At 41.7% G+C, this 14055-nt stretch overlaps 2 protein-coding genes across 3 annotated transcripts in view; both read left to right on the top strand.

The window, feature by feature from the left end:
• The window catches only part of LOC148376894 (uncharacterized), a 104909-nt gene that overhangs the window by 24302 nt on the left and 66552 nt on the right, over positions 1-14055 (top strand). The window lies entirely within an intron of this gene.
• Positions 6997-11933, top strand: LOC148376900 (uncharacterized). Its single transcript, XM_088353533.1, has 2 exons — positions 6997-7093; positions 10844-11933. The coding sequence occupies exons 1-2, from the start codon at positions 6997-6999 to the stop codon at positions 11812-11814; spliced, it is 1068 nt and encodes a 355-aa protein (XP_088209659.1). The 3' UTR covers positions 11815-11933.

Genomic DNA, 14055 nt, shown 5'->3' with positions numbered 1-14055 from the left:
AAGATATGTCTCAACAGGAGGGATATAGTAGGATTGATAAACCAGATATTGATAACCTATGGTTTTAACTCCTATAAAAAAAATAATGATAAAATAAAAAATTGTAGTACATGTTTGATATGTGCAAAGCACAATGCTCAGGGTAATCTAAGACCAAAGAGAGTTTCCAAAGATAGAGAACACCATATGAAGTAATATTTGGTGAATTACCATTATTTAAAAATATGTGGGAAACTGATGATGAAAGTACTCTGGTTGATTACATGAGAAAAATGTTGCAGCACCAGAAGCAACTGGCGGATCGTAATGATAACGATGATACACTTTTTATTTCTCCATAGGAAAGCCAATTAGTTGAACCAGGTGATTGGGTCCTGATAAAAAGCAGTAAATATTGCAGAAAAACACATGAGCTCATTTGACACACTGTAAGAAAGTAATTAAGCATGAGTAAAATAACTGTTTCAATGTTTCTATTTTAGCATACGCTTTGATTGTTCTTAGTTGCGTCATTGTAATAGCACTGTGGTAACTACTGGAGAGCTGTTATTCCTCAACAAAACTTTCAGAGGAAGTCTGGCTACAAAGGGGGCTGCATTTATAGTTTGCAGTCGTCTCAAACCAGTGAAGATTGTCCACAACTCTGGAAGTGTTAGGAGGAATTGCAGATCTGCAGGTAGAATGCTAACAGGTAGAATGGTAGCGGTAGGCGAATTGGTAGTAGCAATTATAGCAACGTTTTTATTGTTATTTGAAGAAAACCTTAATGTGCAAGAGAGAAGAAGAAAAAGTAAAAGAACTCTCAGGAAGACAACTGGGATGGCGTTCCGCAGGTTTCTCCAAGAGCCCCACGGGCGCTGAGATGCTTTTGCACCCGGCAGTGGTGAAGCCATATTTGACACTCCTTGCTGAGAGCTCCAACCCTGCAACTCTGGAGGGTGCTGCAGGGTCACTTCGAAACTTCTCACTGGAAGTTTGCGGCATACAACCGTGCTGCAGTGTGGAAGGAAAAAAGACTTTCCATCCTGGTGGAGCTGCTGCGAATGGACAACGATTAATGTGTCCCAGCCGTTGCAAGCACGCCTGCACCGAAAAAGGCGAATGCTGCCACCGCGAATGTCTGGGCAGCTGCACGCACGCAAACAGCGACACGGCATGCGCCGCCTGCCTGCATTATTACCACGAAGGCCGCTGCGTGCCCGACTGCCCGCCGGGCACTTTCAAGTTCGAGGGCTGGCGCTGCATCACCATGGACCTTTGCTCACAAGTTCACCTGCCCAGCGATGTTCACTTCGTCATCCACGAGGGCGAGTGCATGCCCGACTGCCCCTCCGGGTCTGCACGCAACAAGAGTAATCGGATGCTGCAACGGCCTATGCGACAAATCTGCTCCACCTCCGTCATCGACTCGGTGAACGCCGCTCAGTCCCTCAAGGACTGCACCGTCATCGCCGGCAATCTGGACATCAACATCCAGCACCTTCACAACCTCTGGGACTGGACTCAGCACAACCTAACCATCCGTGCGGGACGTCTCTTCTTCTGCCTCAATCCCAAACTCTGCATGTCCGAGATCCACACCATGTGGGAGAAAACCAGCGTCACGGAAAAGCCCCAGGAAGGCGACTTTCGCAATAACGGCGAAAGAGCCAGTTGTGTGAGCCACGTCCTCAGGATTTTGTCCAACAGCACGTCCAGCTATGCCATCCGCCTGATGTGGGAGCGCTACCATCCACGGGATTACAAAGGCCCTATCAGCTTTATGGTCTACTACAAGGAGGCCCCTTCTCAAGAACATCACCGAATTCGACGGCTAGGACGGCTGCGGTTCCAACAGCTGGCACATGGTGGACGTGGATCTTCCGAAGGATAATAATACGGACCCCAAAGTCGTCACTCACCACCTCAAACCCTGGACCCAGTATGACATTTTTGTCAAGGCCATTACCCTGCGGGTGGAGGACAAGCACATTCCTGGTGCAAAGAGTGACATTATTTGAATTTGAACTCGTCCGTCATTGCCGACCGTGCCCAAAGAACCCCGTGCCTACGCAAATTCATCCACGAAGCTGCTGGTCAAATGGTCGCCGCCTCTTTTTCCCAACGGCAACCTAACCTACTACCTCGTCAGATGGCAGCGGCAGCCAGAAGACCGAGAACTATACCTGCACAATTACTGCTCCAAAGAGCTGAAGATCCCGATCCGGATCGCTGCCACGGGATTTAGCGACATGGAGGAGATCAGCAAGCCCACCAAGTCGGAATTGTCCGGGGCCAAGAAGGGTCCTTGCTGCGTTTGCCCAAAGACCCCAGAGGAGAAGGACCGGGAGAAGGATGACCGCGTCTTTCTCAAGCACTTTGAGAACTTCCTTCACAACGCCATTTTTTTGCAAAGACCTCAAGATCGTCGTCGCCGGGACCTTTTTGAGCTGGCAAATGCCACTTCCTTACATTTTCCAGATCTTTTTCAGAAGTTTTTGACTACGGTGAATCAGACAACAAAGTTTAACCTCTAAGTGTAACATGAGTACTATAACATGATTCTGTAACTGAAAATCGAGAGAAGAAGTTATGGATGACAAAGAGAAATAGTGCAAAGTGAATAAACAGGAGGGAAATGTTGGATTTAAACTGTAAATATTTTATTCTACTGTTGCACAAGCTTCTTTGCATACAATGTGCCTTTCTTGGTTGTGTTTGAAGAAGGAGGAAACAGGATAACACCTTATTTGCGGCCAGATAAGGAACCTGTCTGACCGCAGGCCCACCTAGTTTTTGTTTGCTATAAATAAACGTTGTTGTAAGTTTAAACAGGTGTTGATACAATAAGATGTTTTTGTGAAAACAGATCTGAAACTGTTTTCTGTCACTCCCCTTCCCTTTAGCAGAGAAACATGTAAATTAGGGCGTTCCTAATACAATAAAAGGCAAGGACGAAATATACATTTTCAGAGTATCCAGTAGACTGCCAATGGGTAGAATATGGATATTTCTCACTTGCAAGTAAGTTGTACTCACAATTCTCTGTGTCTTTTTTGTATATAGGTTTTGTACATCTGTTGGGTTAAACCTGACATTTAAACATACAAAATGCAGTAGCGAGATAAATCACCTGACATTCTGGGGAAAATCCAGTGCAACAGTTACAGTAGAAAAACCAGCACTGCGTGTTATTAACGAGTCTAAATTGCTCAAGTTTCAGGGTCTCATCAAATACCATACGGCTAGTTTTAATTCAAGTTTTTCAACAAAAAGAGGCCTTAAATTCACAGCAAATGTTTGAAATGCAAGACAGGGCTCCTAACTTGAGAGATTATGGAGAATTTAAAATACCGAGAACTCGAACAACGCGTGAAGGGTTTTGTGTCTGTGTAGGTAGCGTGAAATTTTACAACGGAAACGATGCAAAAATATTTAAGAGTTTAAACTGTCTCGGTTTCTCACGACTGACAAATGCCTTCATGAGTGACAATATTTTAAGTAATAGCTAAAGGTCCGTTTTATATCCTAGCCATAGGTTCTCATGAAAACCGACATATATGGCTCGCAAGCTGCAAGTTCCTGAACCCGTGTTTAAGTTGTCTCCATTTTTAAATTATTGCTCGCAGAGTGCTCTGGGAGATGTGTTAATGTTGCAAAATCTTTCCGTATTCCATTCCTGCTTTTCCACAACACTATCCTGGACCTACCCGGTGTGCACTTTGGTCTTCATAACGTTGTCTGTTCTCCAGTGTCTCCTTTCACCAACCTATGAGCCCACCACAGAGCTAATGCATTAAAACTGACATGCTTAATGACACTAAGGTTCACTTTGATAGTCTTTTACGTGGACATTGGATCATTCAGAAGTCATCAGGGAACTTCTCGTGTTTGTTGGCTAAACTGAGAGAACAGAGGGGCAATATTTTCGAAACGCTTACTTTTAACGTGTTTTCGTTGTAAATATAACACAAAATGGGGAACGAATTTGGTTCCACTTCACGATTTTGTCTCACATTTAGGCGCTGTACATTGAAATAGTCTTTTATCGTAACTGATATACATTCATTATTTTCTACTATGGATTTCTCTTCTAAAGAGTTATCTTAAATTTCTGTTGTTTTTATGTTTGCCTTTTTATCCTGACATTTTACTGATCTTATTTTTGCATTATGACGTTGAGGGATGGTTATGCAAAGATTAGTGTAGAAAATCTGTGATTATTGTAATTTTTATAATTATTGATGTAAGACCTATGTAATAAGTATATCCATGAGATTTTATTATATTAGACATAAGAGAAAAGGAGGATTTGTAAAATGTATTTGATAAGGAAGATAAAGGGGTAGGAAAAATAAGCATCTGCTTCCGAACATGTTATGTGACACTATTTTGTTGTTGACTCATTGTTTTTGTCCTGTTTTTATTTTAATGTTTGAAATAAAAGTTTTATATTCATTCATTCATTTTTCTCTTGCCACGTCAAATTTCTTTGTAAACAATGTTCTCTGTGTTTTTATAAATGCCAATAAAGACATTTCTAATTGTGGATTGAAGTTATATACTCTATTATACGCTGTTTTATTCCACTTATATTCAAAATACATGTCCTAAGTTTGACCTCAGCCTTGAGTGCAACTTTTTGGAAGGATGTCGTAAAAACGCCTGTGCTTTGGACTGTTTTCTTTGGTTTCAGTCTGTGCATATAACAATGACTTATGAAAATGCCTGGGGTTTAGAATATATGTGTCGTGCCCCATTCTGTCCAGAGGTTGATGACCGATCACCCTTCTCCCCAGCTTCAAAGGACTATTGGGAAATTTGCATCGATGACCGCGGACCAATCAGCCAGCGGCTTGGTCATGGGGCGTGAACATTTCATCCCCATGTGTCATTAAAGTGGGCAACCCCGGAAGCCCCCGTCGTCTCCTACACACGATTGTGAAATTGGCAACGGCAGAGACCTGATTTGTTTAACTGTTTGATTCAGCTAAATATATTAATATGAGGACTATACTCGGCTCAATAATTTTTCCGGCTTCTGGACATGCTCCAACTTTAAGGGATTACACAAGACACGGGAAGTGTCTTTGGAGTCAGATTTCAGTATAATAAATGTTAAATCCTTACAGGATGAATGAATACATGTTATTATTTGTTGAATTGACAAAATTAAGATGACCTTTATCAGGATTTATTTTAAATCTAAATATGATTGAATTGACCCACCATGAATACACTTTTTTACTCGTAATTTAAGCTGTATGATATTTAATGTGAACGTTATTATCTAGCATCACATATAATTTCCTGTCACAAAAATGTTAATGACAGGACAATTCAAAACACTTGTAAGCAAATGCCTAGCTTAGCTGATTTGTTAGCGATCTTAAGCTAAACCTTAATTTTCAGGGAGTGCGTCGTCTGGTGGGTAAATGTGATACTGCAATTTCCATGTCGAGCGTTTGGCCAGCTCCACAGGAGGAGGTTACTTCAAACTGCAAAACACCAATTATCATGTCACATGATGTACGAAATTACTTTAAAAGAGGAGGGGGAATAAAGCAAATAAAACGAAAATGAAGAAAATAGATAAATTATAAATAGCGATCAAAGAAGAAAACGCTTGGGGAAGAATAGGTTAAAATAAAATCAATGAAAGGAAAAATAAGAAAAGGAAAGAAAGTTAAAATATTCTCAGATATTTCCCCCCAAAAGCCTAAATGAGAAAATAATTTAAACCTTTTCTATATCAACAAGTCAACAACACAGAATTCATGGATAAAAAAAATACATTGACCAATCAGAGTCGGTTTCTAAAACCGTTTCGTTCGCGAACGACACTTTACTCGTTCCTTTTTGTCAGTCTTCTTCGGTCCGACAACGTGGAACTTTTAATATGCACCTTCGGACTTGGAATAAATCAAAATGAATTACTGTAGTCCAGAATATTTTATTGATATTGGTAATATAATCAATTAAAAAAATACAGTGGGACCTCGGTTATCGCGGTTAATGGGGACCAAAACCACCTGCGATAAGTGAAAATCCGTGAAGTAGCGACGCACTTCGAAAAAAAAAATCATTTATTTAATATTTTATTCCATTATCATTATTTTTTAGACCTGCGAAGCTCTGAACCCGCAAACGTGGAACCACAAAGTGGCGATGCCCCTTCAAAAATGCTTAAAAAAAATCTCATCTCATTAGCTTCACCGCTTATCCTCAGTAGGGTCGCGGGGGTGCTGGAGCCCATCCCAGCAATCATCAGGCAGCGGGCAGGGGACACCCTGAACTGGTTGCCAGCCAATTACAGGGCACACAGGGACAGACAAACCACTCGCTCATTCACACTTAGGGACAATTTGGACCGGCCAATCATAAATTTAAAAAAAAAATGTTTATCCTTCTATCTATTTATATACCTACCTTGGTCATATCCCTCAAGAGGGGTGACCGACAGCAAGACAAACATATAAAATAAAAAGAAAATAAAAGGCAAAAAAAAAGCACACACACAAAAAATTTTGGACCATGCCCAACCCAATTGCCCAAATACCCGAACAAGTTAGGCACCTCGGTACCTAAGTTGGTCATGCTCTTGTCCCTCCAGATGAATTTATAAAAAAAAATATATATATATTTTTAAAAAAATATATATATATTTTTTTACTATTATTATATTTTAGGCCCGCGAAGCTCTGAATCCGCGAACTTCAAAGCGCGAAGTAGGGAGGTCCCACTGTATATCTAAAGAACCGTTTGGGAGCTGAGCAAGACGACTCCTTTAAGTGAGCCGAGCAGAAAGAAACGATTCTCTCAAAAGAGCCGGAATTCCCATCACTGTTCTCCTGGTGTGGGACTAATAATTCTTCGATCTGATGACGAAAGCGGAAGTGATGAACACACAGCAACACTCGCAATAGAATCTTGTCACCGTTTTTGTTCCATATCCATTCGCTTGGAAAGACGCCTTTGGACTTGGGAGAAAATCAAACCCGCGAGAGAGGGAAAGTCATGTTGAAAAAGGAGCTTCCGAGTCCCAAAGAGGAGATCGATTTACCGCTACAAAATGGATGTTTGCAAGCAGCTTCGAGTGGTGTTAACAGAGCAGGTTGGTCATTCATACCTGTCAACCAGTGTTCATTTGAGCTGTGAATAGTGATGGGTCCCGGGGACTCGTTTTCTCAAAAATCTATGGGTCCCAACAGAGATCTATGGATCCCCAAAATTGAGTGTTATCGGGGTTGAAAATTTAAATCGACCACAAATATATAATATAAATCTATATATTCATTCACTTCTAATCAACACAGTTTATTGGTAATACAAATCAGTTATCACTTCAAGATTTTTCAGTTCACAACAATATTGTACATTATACAAAATTATACTGCTGAAATAATTATATTAATCTATTTTTTCATTCCGTTTTAATCATCATAGTTAATTGGTAATACAAAGCAGTTATCACTTCAGATTTTTCAGTTCATATATTCTTCCTGGTTTGCTGTCCCGCCACAGTTGTAATACCTTCTCAAAGTCCAATCCATTATCATCCTCCTCATAACGTCACCAGGAATATAATTGAGTCCATTTTGGCGGAAAAATCATTTTCTTGCTAGGAGTATTCTTTTGTTTGTTTTCTTTCGTCGAATCGTCCGCTTCAACACACGTGTTTTCCTTGCCTTCGCGATCTTCCGAAGAATTTCTATTAGGTTTAAGTCCCCAACATTTTTAATAAAACGCTCTGAAATAAAAGAAGACATAGAGAATCGGTCATTGAGAATTGGTTATTTCATTAATCATTATAATGAGAGCGGCGGAGACCGGCTGTTACAAATCTCCTCCTCACTCTGAAGAAGTCTCCGAACCCTCCCTTCTAATATTAAGGTTCTTGGTGAAAAACAACTTGAGTTTTGGCATGCACAGGTCAGGGTGCACCCACTGGAAGGGTAAACAGACTGAACAAAAAACAACTCATGGCCTTGAAGAACAGCTTACGGCTGAAAACTATACAAAACGGGCTGAGAAGACTTATAACATATTAATGTCAACTGTAGGATAAATATATGTATATAATTCCAACAATTTCTCCGCCGTTTTTTCGTGGCGTAATTATTGCCGTTGTCATCAGTTTCTGCATTATGTTTCGATGTATTACTGACACTGAAGAAATGACCAATTTTGTGTTGATTTTCACTTTAAATCGACGACAAGCACCACAACAATGACGTCATCTCGAAGCAACGAGATCTCGTTGGCCGAGATCGGCGTGCAGACGAAAATTTGGACCGCGAAACCAAAACAACAATGGCGGCTCTGCCTGACGATAAGTTTGGAGTGCGGTAAATCTTTGTGGAAAAAAAAAAGTAATCGGTAATAATGACAATTTTGTGTCAAAAAAGTTGCGTCCCGAGGACGCACGATGATTTGACACAATGCGTCCCCAGCAAAAATGATGCGCCTAGGACGCAGGGACGCGGGCAAAACAGAACACTGCTGTCAACCTGTATGTTTTTGCTGTACAAAGTACGTTTATTATGCATTTTAAGACGTGTACGACGTACGAGAAAATCTGTACGGAAAAACACAAATTTGTCAATCATGGGCTCCATCCGGTATACACCGACTATCACCAAACGGCAAATCGATCAAGTCAAACCAGTTCGCCGCGGTAGCCCCTTTCTCTGTATCGTTTTTTTTTGTTGCAAACGAAGCGAGAAGTTTGATGCTACTGTGCGCATGTGTCTGCCGCCTCAGATTTCATGTGGTAGTTAGGTAGTGAAAGGAAGTCCGTCTCTTTTTAGAGAACCGGCTTTTTTCGGCTCAACTCATTAAAGACAGCCGGCTCTCAAACGGCTCACTTGCTTGGATGCATTATATTACGAATTTTTATGTTGTATAAAGAAGTTAAGAAAAAAAGGAAGTATAAAAGAAGAAAATGAAAAAAAGACAGGTTTGTGGTTATCCCTTTAATCAGCATATTATCAACAATAATTGAATGCAGAAAATGAATTAATCATTTGAATAAGAAAATGTATTATTCCACTTAATAATATTTAGATGTACTTTTCCTTCTACAGTGAACGTCCGAGCGAATTCATTTTTGAATTTTTTTGATAATAAACCTCATTCATGTCGAGCAACTCAGTATCTCGCAACAAAATGTTAATGAACAATATATATGATATCACAAAACACATGTACAATATAACATGTTAAACTACATAAGTAAACACATTTGGAAAAAAAATATGGTGTAAGATTATTTTATATTTTGTAAGGGAGAATACGACAGTTTGTAAGGGCATGGAGCTCTGGAGCGCGACAGGTATGCATTTATTTCATACTTTCTAGACTTTGATGTAATATCCTTGTAAATGTAGATATATATTGGAATGAAATACGGATAAAAAATATTACATTCTCAGTATTAACAACCTTGAACAAAATAATAGCTGTGTTTTGAATTCTTTCTGTAAAAAACGTTTGAAATAAAACTTATTTTGTATAATATCCAGGGTTGGGTAGAGTTACTTTAACTGGATTACTTTCAATGACTTTCGGATGACTCCAATACCAAATATGGTCGGCGGTCGGCGATGCGAATTTCCCAACCATGATTGAAGAATAGGCGAAGGGTGATAGGTCATTGCCGTACCCCCCAGGCGAGGTGATAAGTCATTGTTATCTGCAAAGACTGAAATAAAAGATACATTCCAAAAGACAGACGGTTTCACTCAAGGCTGAGGTCAAACTTAGGGCAAGTATTTTTGAGTATGAGTGGAATAAAACAGCGTATAAAATAGGATATAACTTCAGTGTAGAACACAGACATGAGTGAGTCCATGTGCCAGAGGTATATCTCACTGAAGTCATTTTCAAAAAACTTCTTGATCACCGTGGGTGGTTTCTGCTGAGACATAAAGAATGCCTTTTAAGCTGGAAACATCTGTATCACCCTCTTATTGTCTAGGCACAATGACAGCCACCTTGTCTTGCTGGGAGAAAGCATCCTTCTGTATTTCAACAAAGTCACAGTACTCCTTCAGGTTCTTAGTGCACGCTGTGCAAATATGGAAGTGCTGGTAGATTTTGAACATGACATTCTCAAGGTCAACATCTATCGTGTCTGCCTCCTGATGAACACGATTATTCAGTATCTGTGCTGGGCAACCCCCACCAATCAGAGTCTTGTTCTACAGCATCCTCTTCAAACATGCAAACACATTCTTTCCCCCTTCAAGACGGATTACTCCGAAATTTGTGTTGCCACTCTGACCAGTATATGCAATAGATTTTTGTTTCTATTTTTTATTACAGTGTGTATTTTATGTAGCACTATTTAAATACTATATATCAACATGTTACATTGGGTATTTATGTATTATATTCCTTTTACTTTATTATTGTTTTCAACACAAGGATACTGCTGGTAGTGTGAATTTCCATACGGGGATGAATAAAGTATCTATCCATCTACCTACCTAACTACCTACCCACCTAGCCACCTACCTACCTACCTACCCACCTACCCACCTACCTACCTACCTACCCACCTACCTACCTACCTACCTGGCCACATCCCCAGCCCACCCACCCACACACAATCAACCGATCTGGAAAAAAAATAAAAGAAAAATCAATTACTTTACAAAGTACTTTTAAATGTAATTAGCTGTTAAATAGCACAACTTTTACTTTATTACCATTCATAGTTAAGGAGATATGAGGACTTTAAATGTGCTCCAAACTTTAGGAATGCAATGTAGATCACATAATATTTTGTCATTTAGTTATTTTGGTATTTTGTCGTACAGTTTGGATGATGCAAAATCAATGTATGTCTTGTGTCCCACAGATGTCGGTGAAGAATTCCTGCCTCCTGTCCGGCAGGAACCAGAGTTTCCTGAAATTAAAAAGGAGGAGGAGGATGTGGAGCTTGTTTGTGTTAAAGAGGAACTACTTTTCACAGATATGCCGGTGACTGAGACCTGTTTAACTCCTGGGAGTCAAGTAAAACATGAAGAAAACTGGCAGGAGCCTCCAAGCAGAGTCTCCCGTCATCACGTGAAAATTGATGATGAAGACACGTCCGACTCTGCACACAATGACGGCGACGAACAGTCGGAAGGTGATAACAAGTGTTCTCGGTGTGGGGAAACATTTCAATCTAAGTATCATTTGAAGTTGCATATGGTAGTTCACACTGTTGAGAAGCCCTTTTCCTGCTCAGTTTGCGGTAAAAGCTTCAGCCTGAAAGGAAATTTCAAAAAACACACAAGAACCCACACTGGTGAGAAGCCCTTCTCCTGCTCGTTTTGTGATGAAACATTCAGCCAGAAAGAAAACTTAAAAAGACACACAAAACTACACACCGGGGAGAAGCCTCTTGCCTGCTCAGTTTGTGGTCAAAAATTCACTCGGGATGAAAGTTTAAAAATCCACACGAGAACCCACACTGGTGAGAAGCCTTTTTCCTGCTCAATTTGTGGTCAGAACTTCAGGCACAAAGGGACCTTAAAAATCCACAGAGGAGTCCACAGTGCAGAGAAGCCATTTCCCTGCTCAATTTGTGGCCAAAGATTCAGGCACAAAGGAAACTTAAATATCCACACAGGAACCCACACTGGTGAGAAGCCTTTTTCCTGCTCAGTGTGTGGTCAAAGATTCAGACGGAAGCATGTCCTAGAAAACCACACAAGAACACACACTGGCGAGAAGCCTTTTTCCTGCTCAATTTGCGGCGAAGCATTCAGACAGAAGGCACACTTAAAAAGACACTCAAGAATCCACACTGCCGAGACGCCTTTTTCCGGCTCAGCTTGCTAGATGAGGGTTTCAAGTCAGGCCAGAGCTCAGGACCACACGTGTACTGGTGAAACTAGCATTGGTCACTCTGCTTGATATGCTTTCATTTCTTTTCTTGCATTAAAGTGTAAAATAACCAACCACTGAATGTTCAGATTTGTATGTTCTTGATTTCATTTGCTTGTGTAAATGAATGTATATATCTATCCGAGCCTCCATTTTAACCCTAGATAGCTTCAAAACACATTTCTCGATCACTAAAAACACATTTGAATGGTAATTAAACAAACTTGACTTGAAAGAAAGATCTCCTAGATGCAACTAGGACACATCATCAGTGATGTATCCTGGGTTCATTGAGTGTTTCGGGTCTCGTAAAATCAGACACTCGCTCAGGTGACCCAGCCTAGGTTGGTCAGGCCTCAACTTGCGTCCCAGTAGCAGCCCACAGATCTGCCCTTTTGAGCCATAGCCACCGAGTGGCTTTTTCTGCAGCTTCGCTAGCGAATATAATGGCTTTCTTCTTGGATGCCCCTGTCACACCCAACCCACCTAGACCTTGCTCCAGGATTGTCCGGCAAAACCTCTGCAGCCGACCTCTATTGGCTCAAAGAAAATGTTATGGCTCCTGCCCCTGCACTCCTCCACCAGCTCCTGGTACTTTGCGCGTTTCCCTTCATTGGCTCTTCCAACGGGACTGTGAGTTCCATGATCAGGTGTTTTGAAGTCGCAGAGGTGATCATCATGTCTGGTCGGAGCGATGTTGCTGATATCTGCTGGGGGAACTGTTGGGGAAATTGCAGGTTCGATAATCGAGAGAAAAGTCTTCTCATATGTGGATAAGGAAAATGGACAGAAGCCAGCTTCGTAGGAGGGAGATACAACTTTATTGATGCGTCAATGAAGGTCTCAGAGAGCTCCAGGCATAACAACGCTTTTTGTAGCTTCAATTGAGTACAACCCAAAAGGCGGTCCGGTATCACGTATCAAGTTAGGAATTTTGTTTTTCCCGTTCGTCCCCCTATAAGGAGACAAGGAGATGGCTCCTCCAAACAACCTGAGGTCAGTTTATACAGAGACTCCCGTTCCTTGCACTCTATCTTCAAGGAAACTTAATTGTCTGCCAAGAATTTCCCGAACTGATGTCAACACGACCTTTTCTCACAACTGTAAGCAAGTCTTTCTAAATTTCTAAATGTACGCAAATCTATTCTACAAATGCAAGTGTATTTACCACAACAGAACCTTAGTTGTTTCCCAAGGTTGACGTGCAACTGCCAACCAGAGGCAACGTGGAGGAGTCCTGATGTTGTCTGTGCACAAGCCCTGGGTTTCTCTCCTGCCTTGATGAAATTGACTGCCTTGCTCAGGGCTTGATCGTATTTGCCCATGTTGATTGCTAGGGCGATGCTCTCAACAACTTCTTTCAGAACCTGGCCATGGCGCCAGCGATACCGACCATCAGCCAGGGCCTTTGGGCCACTGCTGAGGAGGTGTTCCAAGGGACCTCTTCTGAAGCAAAGGGGACAGGAAGGTGTCTCGCTTTTCCCCCACTCATAAAGGTTTGATGGGCTTGGTTGGACTTCGTAAACTGCCTGCACAAGGAACCGGACACGGTGGAAGTCTGCTTGCATGATGCTTGACCAGGTCACTTTGCGCTGTAATGTGTTCTCCCACCTTGTACATGCTCCCTGCCTCCGTAGTCAGACTTCCCTGCTCACCTGCTCTTCCTCCACACCTGTACGGACCTCTTGCTAGAGAAGATAGTGTCTCTCCTTGCCTTGGGCTTGACTCACTTTGGTCTTTGGAAAGAAGCCCAGACCTGCTCTCCCTAATGCCAGTACTCAAACCAGTGTCTTCTGCCTCAGTCGTGACTCTCCCACCGCCACTTCCTTCTGAGCCTTCCACTTCCTTCTGAGCTCTCCACTTCCTCCCGGTTCTCACTTCAACCCCAGCTAATCACACCTTGTTGTTCTTGGAATCCCTATACTGAAGAGCAACTCTAGTACATGCCACCTTGAACTCCTCAGTGAGCCCACTGAAGCGTAGCTGGGCATTGTTGTTTGTCCCGTAGCGCTAGTGAGGCTGTGGGGAAGTCCCAGCCACTACCGGAGAAGGCCACTGATCTTCTTTTCGAGGAACTCCACAGTTGATAGCGGGACTGCATGGACAAGGGGAGGCCACAACACTTCTGGTAAGAATAGATTGCTGGTAGATGCAGGCTTTAAATCTACCAGGCAGGCCGGACTTGTCCACCTTGGT

The sequence above is a fragment of the Urocampus carinirostris genome, chromosome 1, assembly GCF_059441175.1.
Source record: "Urocampus carinirostris isolate Australia breed hairy pipefish chromosome 1, RoL_Ucar_1.0, whole genome shotgun sequence".
Taxonomy (NCBI): Eukaryota; Metazoa; Chordata; class Actinopteri; order Syngnathiformes; family Syngnathidae; genus Urocampus; species Urocampus carinirostris.
This window is presented reverse-complemented; position numbering and strand designations above follow the sequence as displayed.

Excerpts from the sequence above, each read along its gene's own strand:
- LOC148376900 (XM_088353533.1), top strand. The coding sequence starts at position 6,997 with ATGTTGAAAAAGGAGCTTCCGAGTCCCAAAGAGGAGATCGATTTACCG. Across the intron at positions 7,094-10,843 it reads GAGTGGTGTTAACAGAGCAG|ATGTCGGTGAAGAATTCCTG; the intron begins GTTGGTCATTCA and ends TGTGTCCCACAG.